The sequence below is a fragment of the Adiantum capillus-veneris genome, chromosome 23 (genome assembly GCF_014529385.1).
Source record: "Adiantum capillus-veneris isolate H3 chromosome 23, ASM1452938v2, whole genome shotgun sequence".
Taxonomy (NCBI): Eukaryota; Viridiplantae; Streptophyta; class Polypodiopsida; order Polypodiales; family Pteridaceae; genus Adiantum; species Adiantum capillus-veneris.
The window spans coordinates 87,132,224-87,154,979 of NC_140953.1; the positions used below are offsets into that span (position 1 = coordinate 87,132,224).

Consider the following 22,756-nt stretch of genomic DNA (forward strand, 5'->3'; position numbering starts at 1 on the left):
GGCACTTCAGTTTGAGCTATTTCCACCAGCAGGGGATGATTGTGATACAGGGGGGTCGACCTACACTCCAGCCTGTCTACAGACCTTACTCCTCAGGAGGTGGAGCAGTGAGAGAGCGGAGTGTTGGAGCTCATCAGCGGCCTAGCTCTCTGGTTCATAGGCGGGCCCGTTTGTATCCGTTCTTTGAGGCTCGCCTTGTACCTCCACAAAGACTGTCAGTTTCGTGACTTTTGGCTAGAGCTGATCCTACTCTCCCAGAGGACGCTTGAGGGACTACAGGCAGCTCGATCCGCAAGGCGGGAGAGCAGGTGGCTTTTCCTTCGACTCTGGCGCCACTGGGACGTTCTCACCATGGTACAGGGGGGTGCCCAGATGGCACTACTGGCCACCAGTGTGGCTTCTCTTTTTTTTTTTGAGAAAAAGATCCTTCTATTAGTTAATGAAAACTGCCCATAGGGCTACATCCATCTCTTCAAGAGAGGGCTACAACAAGCATGGTGGGGAGACTCTCCCAATGAAAAAACAGCATATGTACAATGGGGCTAAATCAAGAGATGGGAGGAGGGAAAAGCCACACAGGTGGACAGTAGTGCCATCTGAGCACCCCCTGGACCATGGAGTAGAACGGCCCAGGGCGCCAGAGTCGAAGGAAAGCCTCGCGGCTCTCCCGCATGCGATCGGAGCTGCCCTGTAGTCCCTCAAGCTGTCCTCTGAGAGTATGGATCAGCTCTAGCCAAAAGTCACGAACAGTCTCTGTTGGTGGTACAAGGCGAGCCTCAAAGATGCGGAAACAACGGGCCCGCCAGATGAACCAGAGAGCTAGGCCGCTGATGAGCTCCCAACACTCCGCTCTCTCACTGCTCCACTCCTGTGGAGTAAGGTCTGTAGCAGGCTGGAGTGTAGGTCGACCCCCCTGTATCACTATCATCCTGCTGGTGGAAGATAGCTCAAACTGAAGTGCCGGGCCCGTGAGGGTGGACCAAGCCGCTGCCCCCAAAGTGTACTGTCGAGCCGTGGAGAGGGCAGGCATCAGCCGAAGAACTCGTAGCCACACCTGCTGGGCCGAGGGACAGTCCCAAAGACAGTGACGCTGACTCTCCACCAACTGGTCACAGGCTGTACATGTGGCCGAGAGACCACTATGTACAAGCCAGCTCCCTACTGCTGTGGCTCTGTGTGCAACCAACCACTGGAACAAGGTTACGCGCCTCGGCTGTCTGGAGTCCCACAGCCTCTACCAAAAAGCTGCCAAGAACTCAACTGTGAGACCCTCCTCCTGCCAATGACGTGCTGCAGCGGGGCGGGCCTCACTCTGTGCTGCAAGTATATGACGTCCAAGCCGAACAGTGTACTGAAAGAAAGGGACTCTTGGGCGGTCTGCAGAAGAGAATGGGTCCCTCCATAGCCACTCACCAGGATCCCACTATACTCGTGCCAGTGGACAGCACTCCCAAGCCCATCGCCTCCAGTGTCCTGTCTCAAGAGCTGCTGGGTCAGGGTCTATGACGCAAGTCCTCCCACAGATGCCCACAACTCGGATCCTCTGGAAACAACACTCTGCTACCTGCGGGGCCTCTACTGCAACTCTCTGTAGTCGTCCCCCACCCTGAAGCTCGAAGAACAGGGCTGGAACAGTCTCTGAGCAAGCCCTGATTGAAATGAGAACCTCCAGTCGTGTGAAGGCTCCCATCCATCGGGGTGCTACTGGCTCGAGAGGCGTGAGCCAGTCAGCTGGAACTGACTCTGAGATGTCTTGACACATGCTCTGAACCCCTCTCATGCCCTGTAGCTGGACAAACTGCACCTCCTCTGACAAACCTGTGAACTCTAGCCAGTCACCTAGAGAGCGCGCTGGACCTGCTGCCATGGGACCCTAAGAAACATGAGGCCTACTCCCAACCAAGTGGCCTCGCTGAGTGCTAACCATGGGGTTCCAGACGAGGGGCTACCGTAGGTGCTCCTCCGTGCACGTCGGCTGTCTCTGCTCTAGGCCACGCCGTAATAGCTCCCAAGAACGAAGCAGACTCACAGCGAATCGGTCCTCCAGTCTCCTGCTCAAACCAACTCGACGCAACTCTGTAAAGATCCATCTGGTCGAAGGTTGCCAAGGGCCTCCTGACTGAGGCACCTTGGCACGAAGCCTCTGCAACAAGAACTCCTTCCAGGGCTCCTCGCCTGGAAGAAGTCCTCTGACGACGAACTTCCCAAGAAGGGCTCTGCTCTGTTGTGCTGGATCAATGATCCCAAGCCCTCCCTGAGAACAAGGAAGTGTGATGACCGACCAAGCCACCTTGGCTTGGGCAATCTGAGTGTCGCGACCTGACCAAAGGAAGTTCCTGATCAGCCTCTGTACCTGGCTGATGCAAGAACTCGAGAAGATCCAGCAAGAAATGATGTACCACATAGTCGCCAACAACACCTGGTTGGCAACTACTACTCTACCAGCCAGCGAAAGTCGAGCTGAGCTCCAATGTAACAGCTTTCTCCTGATGGACAGGAGAAGAGGAGCAATCTGCTGCTCGGGGGACAAATTCAAACCAACCTGACAACCCAAGTACCGAACTGTAGTCCCTGGAGGAATCCACCTGAAACCCTCTCCTGGCATCCAATCTGGCACAGGAGCACTACCAACCGAGAAAGCCACTGTCTTTCTCCAGTTGATCAGTGCGCCCGATGCACAGCAGAAGGTCTCCAAAGCCTGCCCACATCTGCGTAAATTGGCCTCCTGGCCCTCTAAGTACAAGGCTGAGTCGTCGGCAAACTCAGCGTCCAGAAGCTCATCTCCCTGAAGAGGGAGTGCTAAGCCCCTCAAACCAACCTGCTGTGACACCAAAAATCTGCTCATCGCCTCCGCATAGAACAGAAAGAGAAAGGGGGCAAGAGGACAACCCTGTCTGACCGATCGTGTGAGCATGAAGCGCTCACCTCTACCTCCTGCCAAAAGCACCTGACTGTGAGCCTGTCTGTACAAAGCTGACACCCCTCTGATCCAAGCCTCTGAGAAGCCCATCCTGCGTAGCGTGCCCTCTAGAAAGTCCCAGTCGACTCTGTCGTATGCCTTCTCAAAATCGAGAAGAAAAATCACAAGGTCCTCCCCACGGAACCGTGCAAGGGCAGAAGCCTCCCAAAAAGTGAAGATGTTGTCAAGGATACTGCGTTCCTTGACAAAACCTGTCTGAGTCCCATGTATAAGGCTCTCCAAAAGTGGCTGAATCCTCAAACTCAGAGCCTTGGCAAGAATTTTGTAGGCTGAGTTGAGATTGGTGATGGGGCGCCACTGTCGAATCTCATCCAAGGAGCCACCCTCCTTTGGAATGAGGTAAATCAGGCCCTCACTCATGCTATCCGGCATCACTCCTGTGTGCAGAATGTACTGAAAGGCACTACAAAGATCTGGGCCAAGCAAGTCCCAGTACTCCAAGAAGAAGCTGGGAGTCAGCCCATCCTCACCTGGACAGCTACCACGAGGGAGGGCCCTAAGAGCCGTGTGCAACTCCTCAAGCTGAAGAGGTAACTCAAGCCTCTGCCGCATCTCCTTAGTCACAAGACAGGGCATTTGTGCCCAAACCTGCTCCCTGCATGCATCCTGTCTCTCTGACTCGGGCTCAGCCGACAGTAGCTCACGGTAAAAGTCAGTAGCGACTGCACGCATATCCTCAGGCTCACAAACAACTGACCCATCGGGTCTCCTCAACTGATTGACCTTGGCATGCGAGTGCCGAGATCCCACTGTCTCAAAAAAACCACCTGTCACCCTGTCACCCACCTGAGTCCACTGAGATGCCTGTCGATGATAGGCAAACTCATGGCGCCTCTCCTCTGTGCAAGCAAGCTCCTGTCGAGCCTGCTGTAACTGCTCCTCCAACCATGGACTGTCTGGATGCTGCTCTTGCATCCTCTGTAGTGAAGCAATGCCTCGTCTGAGACGCTGCTCCTCCTCTCTCGCTGCAGCCCGTCGAGCCAGAGACTCCTGGAGAAAGAAGTGGCTAAGCTGAGCTAGGCCTGAGGCCACTCTGTCTGCAGGTGGAGCCTGGCTGTCCATGCCCTCTGTCCATAGAGCCTCGACCCTCTCTCTGAGTGCTGAGTCCAACAAGACCCGCTCTGGGATGCGAAGCCTCGTGCTCCCACTCCTCTGCCTATCTGCCACTGTGAGAATCACTGGTGCATGGTCCGAGAAGGATGTCCCTGCCAGGATGCCCACTGAATCCCCCAAGTCACTGAAGTGGTCACTAGTGTAGAAGCGATCTATGCGCGATAGATTCACTCCTCCCACTCTGCGGTCCGATCTAGAGAAGGCAAGACTCTCTGGAGGCCTCACAAAGCCAGAATGCTGCCATGTATCCGAGACCCTCAGCGTCATACAAAACCTCTCCCAAGCTGCTAACTCGACTCCATGCACAGTAGCATGGCTGCCTCCGATCCTGTCAGAAGGGTCCTCCAACATGTTGAAGTCCCCTCCTACACACCACTGGTCAACCTGTGGCAAAGACTCAACAATCTGTGACCAAAACTCTGCACGAGCACTCGCCACATTGGGCGCATAGATGTTCAGGAAACCCACAAGGCTACCCTGAACCTGCATAGTAATCCACTGAGCCTTGCCTGGTACAATAATCCCTCTGCCCACAATGGCCTGCTGTAGTGAGTCTGCAATAGTCATGCATACCCCACCCTGGATGCCTCCAGGTCCAAAAGCAGATGACCAAAAGGTATCATAGCGTCCACGCAAAATCTGACCACATCGCCGAATGCGGCTCTCAGACAAATGGTGCTCCTGAAGCATAAGGAGATCAATCTCTCCTCCCACAAGGCAACGCTGAAGCTCCTGACGCAATCGGCCCCGCTGTCGGCCCCGCTGAAGCTCCTGACGCAATCGGCCCCGCTGTCGCTGAAACTGGGGCCCACCTAGTCCCTGCACGTTCCACGAGACGATCCTCATGGGGAGCGAGAGAGAACAGATGCTGCCGCAGCAGCAAGACGAGCTATCTTCGAAGCAGGCTTGGATGGGGAGTAATCCGCATCCGAGCGTCCTCTAGATAGACGAGACTGCAGTGAGTGCCTGGTCCAAGCCCAAGCAGAGCGAGCCGTGCGTAAAGCAACCTCCTCTGTCCAGGAGTCCTCATGAATGAATACATAGCAAGGCAAACACTGCGTATCAGCAAAAAAGTACACCACAATGTGTCTACATCCTGTCGAGTCTGGGGGTGTCACCGCAAACTTGGCCAGTGGCCACAACGTCTGCAGCAAATCTGTAACGCCAAGTTCTCCCATGTGGTGAGAGAACTCGAGAACCTGTGTATGCAACCATCCCACCACTGAGTCGAGGGACCACTCTGTCTCAGTCCTGCCACAGAGGGGGAAGGAGAAACCAACTGCTGAGTCCAAGGCCTCTGTCCCCCTAGAGGCGAGGAACAAAGCGTGGACTCTGAAGCAGGCTGCCTCGTGGTCTTCTGCGGAATCATCGAGAAAACGAGTGAACCCATAGTCGAAAAAATCCCTGCGGCGTCGGAGGTCAATGCTCGTCAGACCACGAGGGATAGCTGCAAGGGAAGATGTCTGAATCTGCAGAGGGGGCCGCATGAAGGGATGACCCTCTCTCGCTAGGCGACTCGTGGCAAAGGCGCTGCCAAGAGATCTCCTAGCCGCCGGCGAGGGTCCAGTCTCCTGAGCCGACTGAGGTACTGAAGCAGGAGGAGGGGGAGAAGGGGCTGGGGGGGGCGGGGGAGAGGAGAAGCGGGGTGGGGCGGCAGAGACATGGGGGGGCGAGGTGGGGGTGAGCGGTAGCAGAGGGCGGGGGAGGGCATGAGGAGGAGGAGGGGAGATCGGAAGGCGGAGCGGCTGGCGAGGGTGAAGCGGAGGTGGAGGCTGGCGAAGGAGGCTCCTCCTGCTCAAGAGGCCCAAAGCGGTTCCCCGTGGGAACCCACTGCTGCTGAGTAGGCACCTGGGGGCCACTCTGAGTGCCAGGCTGTCGCTGTGGCCCCTGGCGTCGACGGCCACGGGCCTGCTGCCACCCCTCCTCCGCTGGAGCCCCAGGCTCGGAGGGTGGCGCTGAATCTGTGCTCTGTGTCGCTGGCTGTGGCTGCGGCCCAGCCTTGGCAGGTTGGGGCTGAGGCTGGGGTGCGGGTCGTGGTCTCCTCCGTGGACAGGCCTTCGCTAGGTGGCCCATCTGTTTGCAAATGAAGCACTGGTTCGGGAGACCCGAGTACTCCACACTCTGTCGAAACCAACCCCCACTCACTCGAGGCAGAAGGATGACCTTCGGGAGCGTGTGGGTATCTCTGACCAAAACTCGAACTGAAGGGATGCCAGCCGCCTTGGCAGCTACTGATGCTGCCGTACGAGGTGTCTCTAGGACTGTCCCGATGGCGGAGCCAATCCTGGAGAGAAGTGGAAGGTACTCCCTCCGTAAACCCGGAAAGCAGACTGAGATGGGGATGTCTGCCTCCTCTACTAGCACATCCGAAGTCGGATCAAAACCATGTCGCCACTGTCGAAAGTGGGCGCGTGATGCTCGGATGGCCAGTGGACTCATAGCAATGACCTTGGAGGCCATCTCGGAAGTCTCGAACTCAATCTGGTAGTACCCCCGTCTGAGAATCTGGACATCCAAGATCTTGCCCACCTCTGCGAGAAGGCGGGCCTGGAGAAGGTCTCGCAGCTCTCCTCTGCTAGGTCGAGTGCTGAGAACCTTGCAGATGACCGAAGTCGCCTGCAAGTGCTCTACCTCTGCGGCAAGGCTCGCTTGCTCTGTCGGCGAAAGAGCAAGTCGAATGGTGGGCTCAGCGGGGTCGGGCGAGGGGGCTTCAGGCGAGTCCCTCTGTGGCGAAGCTGGATGAGGGCGTGAGGCGGCAGCATGGGATGAGGCTGAGGGCGGGTGGCGGCAGCAGGGGGCTGAGGGCGGGCAGAAAGGCTGGAACAGGGCAGCGCGAGGGGGGGGGCAGCGGGGGCTGAGGGCAGCACGAGGACAGCGGGCAGCACGTGAGGGAGGGAGGGAGGGGAGGGGGGGGGGGGGGGGGAGGAGGTGATGGCGATGGCGCAGCATGAGAGTACAGCAGCAGCGAGCTCACATCCCTCTAAACATCACCAGTGTGGCTTCTCCCTGCTCCCATCTCGTGATTTAGCCCCCATTGTACATATCTTTTTCTCACTTGGAGTGTCTCCCCATGTTTCTGTTGTAGCCCTTTCTCATAGAGGTGGTTTGTAGACTTCGTGCAGTTAACATTAACTAATGGAAGGATCTTTTTTCTTGCAAAAAAAAGGGGGGGGGGGGGGGGGGGCGGAGAGAGATCGCCTACTAATAGAAATAGCAACACATGGGGTGCCTTGTTTTTCTGCTGGACTCTTTTTAATAGTGGCTGCCCACTTATTAAGTGGGCGAGTGGACACTTCTGAAAAAAGGTATAAACCTGCCAAAAACCTCAATAAAAACTTATAAGCTGAAAACCATGCTTACACATTCACAACCCAAGCGTCCCTGCACGGAGTCTCATCCACAGATACAATGCTAACATTGATTCCTTTATGGGAAAGCATCTGCTTTTCCGGAAAGCACTCAGCAACTTTCTTTTCAGAAAGCAACTGCATTTTCTCAAAGCTTTAAAAAAAAAAAAAAACGAGAAACAGATCCTTCTATTAGTTACTGAAACTGCCCATAGGGCTACAACCACCTCTTCAAGAGAGGGCTAACAACCATGGACTCTCCTAATGAAAAAACCAGCATATGTACAATGGGGCTAAATCAGGAAATGGGGGGAGGGAAAAGCCACACAGGTGGTCGGTAGTGCCATCGTAGTACACCCTGGCCCAGGACGCCAGAGTCGTAGGAAAGCCTCTCTGCGCTCCCGCATGCGGTCAGAGATGCCTTGTAGTCCCTCAAGCTGTCCTCTGAGAGTGTGGATCAGCTCTAGCCAAAAATCGCGTACAGTCTCTTCTGGTGGCACAGGGCGAGCCTCAAAGATGCAGAAACAATGGGCCCGCCAGATGAACCAGAGTGTCAGGCCACTGATGAGCTCCCAACACTCCTCTCTCTCGCTGCACCACTCCTCTGGAGTAAGCTTTGTAGTAGGCTGAAGTGTAGGTCGCCCCTCCTCCATCACTATCATCCTGCTGGTGGAGGATAGCTCAAACTGAAGTGCCGGGCCCGTGAGGGTGGACGAAGCCGCTGCTCCCCAAGTGTACTGTTGAGCCGTGGAAAGAGCAGGCATCAGCCGAAGAACTCGTAGCCACACCTGCTAGGCCGAGGGACAGTCCCACAGACAGTGATGCTAACTCTCCACAAGATGGTCACAAGCTGCACATGCGCCCGAGAGACCACTATGCACTAGCGAGCTCCCAACTGCTGTAGCTCTGTGTGCGACCAGCCACTGAAACAAGGTGACTCGCCTAGGCTGTCTGGAGTCCCACAACCTCTCCCAAAATGCTGCCAAGAACTCAGCTGTGAGACCCTCCTCCTGCCAATGAGGTGCTGCAGCGGGGCGGGCCTCTCTCTGTGCTGCTAGTATATGACGTGCGAACAGTGTACTGAAAGAACGGGACTTCTGGGTGGTTTGCAGAAGAGAAGGGATCCCTCCATAGCCACTCACCAGGATCCCTCTGTACTCGTGCCAGTGGACAACACTCCCAAGCCCACAGCCTCCAGTGTCCAGTCTCAAGAGCTGCTGGGTCAGGATCTATGAAACAAGTCCTCCCACAGATGCCCACTACTCGGATCCTCCGAAAAACAACACTCTGCCACTTGCGGGGCCTCTACTGAAACTCGTTGAAGGCATCTCCTACCCTGGAGCTCAAAGAAAAGGGCTGGAACAGTCTCTGAGCAGGCCCTGACTGAGATGAGAACCTCTAGTCGTGTGAAGGCTCCCATCCACCGGGGTGCTACTGGCTCGAGAGGCGTCAGCCACTCAGTTGGAACTGACTCTGAGATGTCCTGGCACATGCTCTGCACCCCTCTCATGCCCTGTAGCTAAAGACCCTGCACCTCCTCTGACAAACCTGTGAACTCTAGCCAGCCACCTAAAGAGCGTGCTAAACCCGCTGCCATGGGACCCTAGGAAACATGAGGCCGACTGCCAACCAAGTGGCCTCTCTGAGTGCTAACCATGGTGTTCTAGACGAGGGGCTGCCGTAGGCGCTTCTCCGTGCACGTAGGCTGTCTCTGCTCCAAGCCACGTCGCAAGAGCTCCCAAGATCGAAGCAAGCTCACAGCGAAGCGGTCCTCCAGTCTCCTGCTCAAACCAACTCTGCGCATCTCTGTGAAGATCCATCTGGTCGAAGGTTGCCAAGGGCCTCCTGCCTGAGGCACCCTAGCACGAAGCCGCTGTAGCAAGAACTCCTTCCAAGGCTCCTCACACCTGGAAGAAGTCCTCTGACGATGAACTTCCCAAGAAGGGCTCTGCTCTGTTGTGCTGGATCAATGATCCCAAGGAAGAGTGATGACCTGCCAAGCCACTTTGGCTCGGGCTATCTGAGTGTCACGTCCTGACCAAAGGAAGTTCCTGATCAACCTCTCTACCTGGCTGATACAAGAACTCGAGAAGATCCAGCAAGAAGTGATGTACCACATAGTCGCCAACAACACTTGGTTGGCAACTACTACTCTGCCAGCCAAAGAAAGTCGTGCTGAGCTCCTATGTAACAACTTTCTCCTGATAGACAGGAGAAGGGGAGCAATCTGCTCTTTGGGAGACAAGTCCAAACCCACCTGACAGCCCAAGTAGCGAGCTACAGTCCCAGGGGGAATCCACCTAAAACCCTCTCCTGGCATCCAATCGGGCACAGGGGCACTACTAACCGAGAAAGCCACTGTCTTTCTCAATTGATCAGTGTGTCCGATGCACAACAGAATGTCTCCAGAGCCTGCTCACACCTGTGAAGGTTGGCCTCCTGGCCATCTAAGTACAAGGCTGAGTCGTCAGCAAACTCAGCGTCCAAAAGCTCATCTCCCCGAATAGGAAGTGCTAAGCCCGGCAGACCAGCCTGCTGCGACACCAAAAACCTGCTCATCGCCTCCGCATAGAACATAAAGAGGAAGGGAGCAAGAGGACAGCCCTGTCTGAGCGAGCGTGAAAACATGAAGCGATCACCTCTACCTCCTGCCAAAAGTACCTGACTATGAGCCTGTCTGTACAAAGATGACACCCCTCTGACCCAAGCATCTGAGAAGCCCATCCTACGTAGAGTGCCCTCTAGAAAGTCCCAGTCAACTCTGTCGTATGCCTTCTCAAAGTCGAGAAGAAGAATCACGAGGTCCTCACCACGGAGTCGTGCCAGGGCAAATGCCTCCCAAAAAGTAAAGATGTTGTCAAGGATACTGCGTTCCTTGACAAAACTTGTCTGAGTCCCATGTATAAGGCTCTCTAGAAGTGGTTGAATTTTCAAACTCAGAGCCTTGGCAAGAATTTTGTAGGCTGAGTTGAGGATGGTGATGGGGAGCCACTGTCGAATCTCATCCAAGGAGCCACCCTCCTTGGGAATGAGGTAGATCAGGCCCTCACTCATGCTGTCAGGCATCACTCCTGTGTGCACAATGTACTGAAAAGCACTACAGAGATCTGGGCCAAGCAGGTCCCAGTACTTCAAGAAAAAACTGGGAGTCAACCCATCCTCACCTGGACAGCTACCACGGGGGAGGGCCCTAAGAGCTGTGTGCTGCTCCTCAAGCTGAAGTGGCAGCTCAAGCCTCTGACGCATCTCCTCAGTCACAAGACAAGGCATCTTTGCCCAAACTTGCTCTCTGCATGCATCCTGACACTCTGACTGGGGCTATGCAGACAGTAACTCACGGTAAAAGTCAGTAGCAATTGCACGCATATCCTCGGACTCAGAAGCAACTGACCCGTCTGGCCTCCTCAACTGACTGACCTTGGCATGCGAGTGCTGAGGTCCCACTGCCTCAAAGAAAGCACCAGTCACTCTATCGCCCACCGGAGTCCACTGAGATGCCTGTCGGTGAACAGCAAACTCATGTCGCCTCTTCTCTTTACTAGCAAGCTCCTGTCGAGGCTGCTGTAATTGCTCCTCCAACCAAGGACTGTGTGGATGGTGCTCCTGCATCCTCTGTAGCGAAGCAATGCCCCGTCTGAGACGCTGCTTCTCCTCTCTCGCGGCATCTTGGCGAGCTAGAGACTCCTGGAGAAAAAAGCGGCTAATCTGGGCTAGGCCTAAGGCCACTCTGTCAGCAGGAGACTCCTGCCTGTCCAAGCTCTCTGTCCAAAGAGCCTCTACCCGCTCTGTGAGTGCTGAGTCCAACAAGACTTTCTCTGAGATGCGAAGCATCGTGCCCCCACTCCGCTGCCTGTCTGCTACTGTGAGGATCACTGGTGCATGGTCCGAGAAGGAGGTCCCTGCCAGAATGCCCACTGTCCCGCCCAAGTCACTGAAGTGGTCACTAGTGTAGAAGCGATCTATCCGCGATAGATTCACTCCTCCCACTTTGCGGTCCGCCGACCGAGAGAAGGCAAGGCTGTTTGGGGGCCTCACAGAACCAGAGTGCTGTCAAACATCCGAAACCCTCACTCATACAAAACCTCTCCCAAGTTGCCAGCTCAACTCCATGCACTGTAGCATGGCTGCCACCAATCGTGTCAGAAGGGTCCTCCAACATGTTGAAGTCCCCTCCTATGCACCAATGTTCTGCCGACGGCAGAGACTCAACTATCTGGACCAAAACTCTGCACGAGCACTCACCACATTGGGCGCATAGATGTTCAGGAAACCCACTAGGCCACCCTGAACCTGCATAGTAATCCATTGAGCCCTACCTGGCACAATAATCCCTCTGCCCACAATGTCCTGCTGTAAAGAGTCCGCAATAGTCATACATACCCCACCCTGGATGCCTCCAGGTCCAATAGCAACTGACCAAAAAGTATCATATCGTCCACGCAAGAGCTGACCACAACGTCTAATGCGGCTCTCACACAGATGGTGCTCTTGAAGCATAAGGAGATAAATCTCTCCTCCCACAAGGCAGCGCTGAAGCTCCTGACGCAGTCGGCCCCGCTAACGCTGAAACTGGGGCCCACCTAGTCCCTCCACGTTCCATGAGACGATCCTCATGGGGAGCGAGAGAGAACAGATGCTGCCGCAGCAGCTAGACGGGCTATCTTCGAGGCTGGCTTGGATGGGGAGTAATCTGCATCCGAGCGTCCTCTAGATAGGCGTGACTGCATGGAGTGCCTCTCCCAAGCCCAAGCAGAGCGGGCCGTACGTACATGGACCTTGAAGCAGGCTGCCTCATGGTCTGTTGAGGGGTCGCCAAGAAAACAAGTGAAGCCGTAGTCGAAGAAGTCCCATCGGTGCCGGATGTCAATGCTCGTCAGACCACGAGGGATAGCTGCAAGGGAAGATGTCTGTACCTGCAGAGGGGGTCGCAAGAAGGGCTGTCCCTCTCTCGCTAAGCGACTCGTGGCAAAGGCGGTGCCAAGAGATCTCCTAGCCGCCGGAGAAGGCCCTTCCCTCCTGGGTCGATGGTGAAGGAGTACGAGCGGAAGTGTGACGCGAGAGAGAGTGCGAGAAGAAGAGCATGACGATATGGTGAACTCGCTCTACTGTAATGTGTAGAGCATAGTGAGTTATTATTAGGTTTTTACAAAAGAATATGTGTACATACCTGGCGGCCCGTCCACTTACCTGGGCGACCACATTGGGCTTTATACCCCAACAACCTCCCACTTAAAGTCCAATGTGGTACTTTAAGTGTGAGAGAAGCTACTATACAAGCTAATATACAAGAGATGTAGAGAAGTGATGTACTACCCTACACCTAACTGCTTGCGAGAATGCGCAAAGCTCTCTGAGGGAAGTCCTTTTGTAAGTAGATCAGCAGGATTTTCTGTGGTGTGAACTTTGACAAGCTGAAGTTGCTTATCCTCGAGCATTTCCCTTATGAAATGATACTTCACATCCACATGCTTTGTCTTTGAGTGATAAACTGGATTGCGAGCCAATTGTATAGCACTTTGACTATCACAATATAACACAGGCATCTCTTCTTTGATTCCCAAATCTGTTACTAGTCGATTAAGCCAAATTGATTCTTTGCATGCCTCTGATGCTGCAACATATTCAGCCTCTGTAGTAGACTGAGTAACACAATCTTGTAATCTAGAACGCCATGATACTGCTCCACCAGCCAATGTAAAGACATACCCTGACGTAGACCTTCGGTTGTCTAAGTCACCTGCATAATCTGAGTCTGTAAAACCCTTTACACTTAGCTCCTGACTCCCATAGCATATGCGCATACTCTTTGTAGCTTTCAGGTATCTCAATATTCCTTTCACTGCCTCCCAATGTTTCTTGCCTGGGTTTGACATGTATCGACTTACTACTCCCACTGCAAATGCAATGTTGGGCGAGTAGCAATCATTGCATACATCAAACTACCCACTGCAGACGCATATGGAATCTTATCCATTTCAGCCTGTTCTTCCTCAGACACAGGACAATCTTGTTTGCTAAGTTTCACATATGGTGGCAATGGAACAAATGCCTTTCCCTTCTCCATATTGAAACGTTGCAAAACCTTGTCAATATACTCTGTTTGAGATAACCAAATCAACTTCTTTGATCTGTCTCTCTCAATGCGCATACCAAGTATATGACTTGCCTCACCCATGTCTTTCATGTCAAACGATTTTGCCATCTTTGACTTCAAAGCTGAAATTTCTTCCAAGTGCTTGCCAGCAATCAACATGTCATCCACATACAAAATAAGGATCAGCCAACTACCATCCTTAGCCTTCTTGTATATAGACAGTGATCGAACTCACTACGTTTGTAGCCTTGAGAAAGCATAAACTTGTGGAATTTATGGTCATAAAGACTCTTTAACAACTGGCATACCAAATCTTCCTTGCCTTTCTCAACAAACCCTTCTGGCTGCTGCATGTAAATTTCCACATCTAAATCACCATGCAAGAACGCTGTCTTGACATCCATTTGGTGCAACACCAAATCTAATATGGCAACCAATGCAAGAAAGCATCTCAATGTAGTCATCTTGACCACGGAGAGAAGACTTCATCAAAGTCAATGCCTTGTTCTTGCTTAAAGCCCTTGGCAACAAGCCTTGCTTTGTACTTTGGCTGACTATCATGAGCGGTGATCTTATACCTGTAAACCCATTTACAAGGTAGAGCCTTTTTGCCCTGTGGTAATTTAACTAGCTTCCATGTCTGGTTTTTATGCAGAGCTGTCATCTCTGACTGCATGGCCAATTGCCAATTCCCGGAGTCCTTCATTTGCACTGCTTCCTTGTAACATGAAGGCTCATTGCAATCAGTCAACATGACATAGTTCATAGATGGAACAAACCTATCAGGAGGTCGCGTGATACGTCCTAGATCTACGCACAATAGGTGGCTCAGGCTCAGCCACAACCTGTGGTTCCACTCTATCCTGTCCTTGCTCCTCTTGAGCCCTGACATTTTGTCTTGCACGTGCAGGTCCATCTTCTTGGAAGACAACTCTTCTAATCTCCTCAACCCTCTCTGGTTTAGAATGATATTTGGTTCATTAAAGTGAACATCATTGCTGCGGACAACCTTTCTGGATTCGGGATCCCAAAGTCTGTACCCCATCTCACCAGAATTACCATAGCCTAGAAAGATGCACTTTCTACTCTTTGGCTCAAGTTTGTTCCTAAATTCCTTTGGAACATGAGTATATGCCTCACAGCCAAAGACTCTGAGATGCTTGTATGAGGGCATTTTGCCTGACCATACCATCTCTGGCACTGAATCCTTCTGCAAAACCTTGCTAGGAGATCTATTTATAAGATGAACAGCTGTTGATACAGCTTCAGCCCAAAACCCATTTGGCAGTGTGCATTAGACAACATACTTCTGACCTTCTCTTGTATGGTCCTATTCATCCTCTCAGCAACACCATTTTGAGGAGGATTGTAAGGAGCAGTAAGTTCACGTTTTATACCTTTTGACTCACAAAAGTCCTGAAAGGCCGTTGAAACATACTCTCCACCATTGTCAGTGCGTAAGCATTTAAGCTTCTTGCCACTGTGATTCTCCACGAGTGTCACAAACGTTTTGAAAACACTAAACGCTTCATCCTTGTGCTTGAGAAAGTAAACCCATACTTTCCTCGAGTAATCATCTATAAATGTCATAAAGTAAGAAGCTCCCCCTAGAGATAGGTTAGGCATAGGTCCACACAAATCACTATGAACAAGTGCGAACTGTGTATCTCTTCTACTGCTTCTATGCTTATGTGGCTGCTGTGTTTGCTTACCATACAGACAATGTTCACAGAATTCAAAATCATTAAATGAAAAGCCAGGCAAATAACCAGAACGAGACAAGATTTCCATTCCCTTCTTGGACATATGTCCTAACCGGCTATGCCACAAAGAAACGTTCGGCTGCTCGGTTACATTGATTACATTTTTAGAGACATTTGATACATAAATCATGTAAAGTCCTTCAGACTTTACTCCATGTGCTACTGTCATAGAACCCTTGGATATCTTCCACATGTTCTGTCCAAAAGTGGTGACGTAGCCAGCATCATCAAGTAAACCTGTGCTGATCAAGCTCTTTGTAATTGCGGGAACATGTCTCACATTTTCAGCGTGAAAGAAGAGCCATTCTGAAACTTCAATTGAACATCTCCAACACCTAAGATCTCACATGTCTGCCCATTGCCTAGCCGAACATGATCTTTAGTGGTCACATAAGAGGTAAACCACTCCTTGTTTGGAGACACATGAAGTGATGCCCCTGAGTCTATAATCCAGTCACTCAGTGCATTTCCATCAGATGCTGTAAGAAGAGCTGAGTCCATTGTATTTTCAAGAAGTAGATGTCTCCTGACACTAGACTGTCATCCTCTGCAACAGTGTTTGTCACATTTATTTCTTGAATCTTCACTGAGGACTTGTTCTTCTCACCATGGTCTTCAGCTTTCTCTTTGCCTTTTTCTGCTTTCCATTCTCTGCAGTCTCTTTTCATGTGACCCTTCTTGCCACAATGGTAGCATTCTATGTCACTCTTGCCTTTAGCACTGCGGGACTTGCTACGAGACTGATCCCTCTTTCCACCTTTGTACTTTTCTTTGGTCCTTCCCCTGACAACTAAGGCTGTTCCTTTGCCTTTGTCCATTGTCTTTCTATTGGTTTCTTCAGTAAGCAGACTGCCTTCTACACCTGCTATGGTCAAACCATCTGGAGGTGCAGAATTACTCAAAGCTGTGCGAAAAGTGTCCCAACTTTCCGGCAATGTGATCAACAGGAACATAGCTCTAACAGGTTCATCAAACTTGACACCTTGAGCTGACAACTGACTGTAGATGGTGTTGAATTCATTCAGATGATTGGACATAGGTGTCCCTTCTTTCATCTTCAAGTCAACAAGCTTCTTAAGCCAGTATACCTGTGAAGCTGCACTCTGCTTCTCATAAAGATCACTCAGCTTTGTCCATGCTTGATAAGCCGACATCTTGTCTGCTACATTGAAGTAAACGCTTTCTGCCAAAGTCAGCATAATGGTAGAAAGTGCCAATTCATCCATTTCGCTCCATTCATCTTCGTCCATATCTTGTGGTTTTATCCCCTTGAGCTTTATAGGTTTTATCTGCTTCTTTTGTACCAACACATGCAAAATCTGCTTCTTCCACAATGGGAAATTGGTTCCATCCAGCTTCTTGATATTGTAAAGAGCCGTGTCCTGTGATCCAGCCATAGCTACGCTTCACAGTGGTTTACTTTCCTGGGAAAAATTCGGCAGAGTTTCTCCTGTAAACTAACCTCTGAACCAATATCAACCTGTCAAATGAACCAATAAAGCTTCAGATTCTGCAGAAATTTCGGTAGAGTCTCCTTTGTAAAATGGCTCTGGTGTACTAAAAACAGACAAAAAATAGCTCAAAAAACCACTGTCTCTCTAACACTGTAAGCTGTGGGTAAACCTGTCTAACACCTGTACTGTCTCTCACTGTCCTGTAAGCATAGACTGCGACAATGCCTCAACGGCAGTAAAGCAAAGATGCAATCCCAACTGTCTAACTCACAGTCAATACATCCTAGCTACCTATCTAAGGGTGCTCGAGGGATCGCTCCAAGACCTGTATCACCGAAAGGATCTCAACATTCGAGAATACCTTAGCTCAATAAAACCTCACTCGACCCTCAACAAAGGCTGCAGTAAATCTGACAGTACATAGACTTCCTACAAAGTCATACATTCACAAATTTCCCACTGTATGCTGTAACCGCTGCGGCGGTTGTTAGCTGCATGACTCACAGCCAGCAAACCCTCAACAGACATACATCATCTCTGACAATACATCCCATGTGGAAGTACCTGCAATGTCAGGTTGAAATCTGGAATATCAAGCAACAAACACAAGCTACCTGATGAACTAGTGGATGTCGCCTACAGTCTGTGTGTAGGTGCGCCCGTGTCGTATGTGACACGCCTCCAAGAACTGTAAGCCGTCCTTCGTTGTGTAGATAGCCACAAATCAGCACTCTGGAAGTGCAGATATCCTCAGCACTTGCAGTCGTAGGCCGAAACCCCAAAATTGCAGAGTCGGATCTGCACCCGCCGAGACCACGTAGTCGAAAATGGTGTGCGCAGATCTTTGTTGAAGCCGAACGGTGGCCGAGATGACCTCAGAATGAAAATCTGAGTACACCAAGCCCTTAGGGCACCCCCACAGGAATTAGGGCCGTGTCTTCGCGTGTCGAATCTCACTCCAATCTGAGCAGGTGACTCTGGCTACCTGCAAATGCTGGCCCGAGCCTCGATCCCTAGCTCTGATACTAGTTGAAGGAGTACGAGCGGAAGTGTGACGCGAGAGAGAGTGCGAGAAGAAGAGCACGACGATATGGTGAACTCGCTCTACTGTAATGTGTAGAGCATAGTGAGTTATTATTAGGTTTTTACAAGAGAATATGTGTACATACCTGGCGGCCCGTCCACTTACTTGGGCGACCACATTGGGCTTTATACCCCAACAGACGGTGGAACTGAAGTAGGAGGGGGGGGAGAAGGAGCTGGGGAGAGTGGTGGAGAAGAGGGGCGGGAGGGAGCGGCAGAGGTAGAGGGGCGGGAAGAAGAGGCGGCGGGAGCAGGAGGCGGGGGGGAGGATGAGGAGGAGGGGGGGGGAACTCTGTGGGGGGGGGGAGGGGTTGTCGAAGGTGAAGCTGGGGAGGGGGCTGGAGCAGGGACCTCATCCTGCTCAAGAGGACCAAACCGGTTCCTTGTGGGAACCCACTGCTTCTGAGTAGGCGCCTGGGGACCACTCTTGAGTGCCAGGCTGACGCTTTGGCCCTTGACGTCATCTACCACGGGCGTGCTGCCATCCCTTCTCTACTGGAGCCCCAGGCTCAAAGGGTGGCTCTGCATCTGTGCGCTGTGTCTCTGTCTGTGTCTGCTGGCCAGCCCTTGCAGGCTGGGGCTGAGGCTGTGGTGTAGGTCTAGGCCTCCTCCGTGGACAGGCCTTCGCTAGATGACCCATTTGTCGACAAATGAAGCACTGGTTCGGGAGGCCCGAATACTCCGCACTCTGTCTAAACCAACCCCCACTCACCCGAGGTAGAAGAATAACTTTTGGGAGCGTGTGAGTGTCTCTGACCAAAACGCGAACTGAGGGAATGCCAGCGGCCTTGGCAGCTACTGAGGCTACCGTGCGAGGTGTCTCCAAGACAGTCCCAATGGCTGAGCCGATCCTCGACAAAAGTGGTAGGTACTCCCTCCGCAAACCCGGAAAGCAGAATGAGATGGGGATGTCTGCCTCCTCTACTAGAACATCCGAAGCAGGGTCAAAACCATGTCTCCACTGGTGAAAGTGGGCATGTGCTGCTCGGATGGTCAATGGACTCATGGCGATGACCTTGGACGCCATCTCGGAGGTCTCAAACTCGATCTGGTAGTAGCCTCGTCCGAGTATATGCACGTCCAGGATCTTGCCCACCTCTGCGAGAAGGCGGGCTTGGAGAAGGTCACACAGCTCTCCTCTGCTAGGTCGGGTGCCGAGAATCTTGAAGATGACAGAAGTCGCCTGCAATCGCTCTACCTCTGCAGCAAGGCTCGCTTGCTCTGTCGGCGAAAGAGCAAGTCGAATGGTGGGCTCAGCGGGGTCGGGCGAGGGGGCTTCGGGCGAGTCCCTCTGAGGCGGAGCTGGAGCCTCCATCTGTGTCTACTGCTGTGGCGAAACGAGCGAGCGGTGGAGAGAGACTGCAGACGAGCTCCGAGCACTTGCCCAAAAAGAACAGTGCTACACGAGCCAATGTGCAGGAAGGGTGGGGGGGGGGTGTGTGGAGTAGATGGCTAATGTGCGCAAGCGGGATGGGGGGGGTAAGGCAGCGCGCAGGCAGGCAGTGGGCAGCCCGCGGGGCAGCGAGGAGGGGAGGCAGCGGGCGGCTGTGGGGCAGCGCTCAGGAGTGGCAGGGGATGGGGGACAGTGCGCAGCGATAGGCGAGGGTGGAGGCAGCGCAAGGGCAGCGGGGGGGGGGGGGGGGGGGGGGGGAGGCGATGGCGCAGCGAGGGGGGGGGGGAGGAGCAGTCTTTATTTTCTCAAAGCTTACTCAGAGCCCATCTTCATTCAAGTGCTTGACCATGTGTCGTTTCTCACCGAACTTACGGAACAACTCGTTCGCGATGCTCTATGCCACCATCCCATGAAGCATCAGAGATGTCCATTTTGGATGGTTGAATGCTTCTTCTCAAAGCTCTCTGTCATCCATGGGATGTGACGCATTAGAAGTATCTGTTCTTGGTGGCCTACAAATATTCCCGTTCATAGTGCTCTTGCCATTCCTCTGAATGATGCACTAGAAACATCTGTACTCGGATGTCTCAAGTGAGAAAACCCTCTCACTTCTGGATCCAATTATTTCCAATAACTCATTTAGAATTATATTTATTTTAGATAAAGCTAATCTAGCAACAATATCTATAGCATTGGCATGGCATTTTGTAGCATTGACTTGATTCTAGTGTGTCAAACTTTCTGACTTACATGAGAGAGACTAGATATGTGGTCTTACTGCATCAGGTAGATGTCATGACCAAGAAGATCACTATGTGGGGATATCGACAGATTTGACGAGGATGAGATAGCTAGACTGATTTGGATTTTGGAACGGGATTTTGTGTTGATGCATGCTAGAGAATGTACTGTCTAGTGGTGATGCTCATTGGGATGCATGCATGAAATCAGTGTCTGCTCAAGAATTGGATTGAATTTTGTAGGTGTAATTGCGGCTGATTACCTTTCTATAGGGGGGGGGAGGGGTATGTCACAAACTGAGGCAGTGCATGACTATGGACCGAAAGAGATAGGAGTGAGAGAGTCAACCTAGATGAGCACCAAAAAGCAAGAAAAACTGCCATGAATTGCGGCAGGATCTGCGCCGCAATTCAGCAGGAAAAGAAGATTTCCGTGGAGTTTGCCAATGTGGCAGTTTCGAGCCAGCTGGAAAATGTGGCAGGATCTGCGCCATGTTTTGCATTAGGAAAAGCAGATTTCCGTATAGTTCGCAAATGTGGCAGTTTCGGGCCAGCAGGAAAAGCAGTTGATTGTAATTTCTTGGAACATAGAAGCTGTAAGCTTTTTAAGTGTAAAAAGCAAGGCTAAGGGCCTATAAAAAGAAAGCCTCAGGGGAGTAATTATACAGTTGGGGAGTTAGAGGTGTGGTTCTCCCTGGCTGTTGTACTATAGTTTGCAAATGTGGCAGTTGCGAGCCAGCAGGAAAAGCAGTTGATTGAAATTTCTTGGAACATAAAAGCTGTAATCTTTTTAAGTGTAAAAAGCAAGGCTAAGGGCCTACAAAAGAAAGCCTCAGGGGAGTAATTATACACTTGGAGTTAGAGGTGTGGTTCTCCTTGGCTATTGTATCTTGTGAAGATCAATATATCAATATAAAGAAATACCGAGAGCGGCACCAAGTTACGGGCTAGTGCTTTTGGGAGTGGAACTACACCACTTGGTGTACAGTCTCTAGTGTGGTATTCTCTTTTCAATCCAAGTGTTTCAAATGCTAAACTTGTTTCAAGTTGTTCTTTCTGGTCGGCACGTCGTGCCTTGGTGGATACAACGTCTATCCTGTGTGACCTGCCGCTTTATATACTTATTGCAATGAAAGAGTTGACGAGTCTTGTGGCACCAAAAAATCAGGAATTTATAGTACATTATGCTTGTTAGGGATTCAGACTACATTACGACTGTTAGTTATTTTCTTTACAAGCTTATATGTCACTTGAGGACATGTTGCATATCTAAGTTTCTTTGGAAGTTGATCCATATTGTATATGAAAACAGAAGCAGACACATTGGAGCTGTAACTTTACTCTGCTGTTGATTTTATCTGTTTGCTTTTGGGCTGTACAGGCAATGTCAAATATAATCATCAAAAGGCATTTTGGAAACAAACTTGATCCAGTGAGTTGCTTGTTCCCACTGGCAAGTTGAAAAGAAGTGGATAATTTTGGAACATACATATGCATGTATGCATGTATGTACATATCTTTTGTAGGTGAAGTTTTATCAATTGAATGCCGTATGCCATGAAAGTTCTAGTTTTTAATTTAAGGTTTTGCATATGGTTGTCCTTAATAACAAGCCACCATCTCTCTTTTGCAGTTGATGATTTGTGCCATTGCAGAGGTTGAGAGTAACCGACAACCTCTTGCTTATCGTTTTGAGCCCAAACTTGGAGAAGCAAGCACTGGGCTGATGCAAACACTTCAGTCGACTGCGGAATGGCTTGCTAGGTAATGTGCGCTTGGACTTCGAATGATAACATCCAAGGCTCATTTTGAGTGCCAAAATCTGGTCTCATGATATAAAAATCTCTACATCACTGTGACCTTTCTATCAGTATTTACTAACTTTTTCTACTGTATTGTAAGCCTTCTGATTAAGTGGTGTTGGCTTACGAACTGTAGGGACATGGGCTACACTTATTACACAAATGAGTTATCTCCGTCAATGCTTTATAGGCCATTTGTCAGTGTGTACTTCGGTGGATCTTTTTTGAAGTGGCTTTCCACTTACAAGAAAAAGTAAGGTCTTACCTTTACTACTCTTAATGATGTTGGGAGGAGTTAATTTTTGGATGGTATGTTTTTTTGTATCAGAAAAATTATGCACCCAGGTCTTGCCTAATACGTGCAGGCAGGTGCAAGATTCCTATCTAAACTAAATCTGGAGATTCTTATCTAAACTGCATCTGGCACATCACCTAGAAATGTTATCTAGTACACAAAGTTTGGACCGACAGAAATGCTGCTAGAGGTCCTCTTTGTGCATCCATGACATTGTGTATGCCATTCCCTGGATGATGATGAGTACACCTTGATCATAAGCTTACGCTATAAATAGATGCTGAATCCTATTAGATACCAACAAAAAGCTGCAGAGAGGGAGCCCACTAACTTCACTGACCACTGGTCATCGTCCTCTACGCTTGCTCCTCTGCTGCTCACCCCTGCTCGCCTGTTCGCAGCTTCACCACCCCCCCACCCCAACCCCAATAACCCCCCCCCCCCCCCCCCCCCCCCCCGCTCGCGCTCCCCTCTCTCCTCCCCTTTCACCTCGCCCGCAGCCCCATAACCCGCCACATACGCAGCCTCCCCTCCCCCCATTCTGCCAGTTGGCCTGCACTCCCCCTCCCCTTCCCGTCCATCCCCTTCCCCCCCTCATCCCCTCCCCATTTCCCCTCGACTCTTGTCGTGCTCCCCTTCTCTGTTACGGCCCCTCCTTCTGAGGGAGGTCTTCTGGAGCAGATAATGGGGGT

The 22,756-nt window shown here is 51.4% G+C and overlaps 1 protein-coding gene across 3 annotated transcripts in view; it reads left to right on the plus strand.

Moving 5' to 3' along the window:
• Positions 1-22,756, plus strand: part of LOC147428117 (transglycosylase) — a 174,461-nt gene that overhangs the window by 26,591 nt on the left and 125,114 nt on the right. For 2 of the 3 annotated variants that reach the window (XM_086496308.1, XM_086496309.1), the window contains exons 2-4: positions 21,349-21,399; positions 21,601-21,731; positions 21,906-22,022. In XM_086496308.1, coding sequence (XP_086352434.1) covers positions 21,349-21,399; positions 21,601-21,731; positions 21,906-22,022 — 299 coding nt within the window. The remainder of the gene's footprint in view (positions 1-21,348; positions 21,400-21,600; positions 21,732-21,905; positions 22,023-22,756) is intronic. The other variant, XM_086496310.1, reaches the window with a different exon arrangement.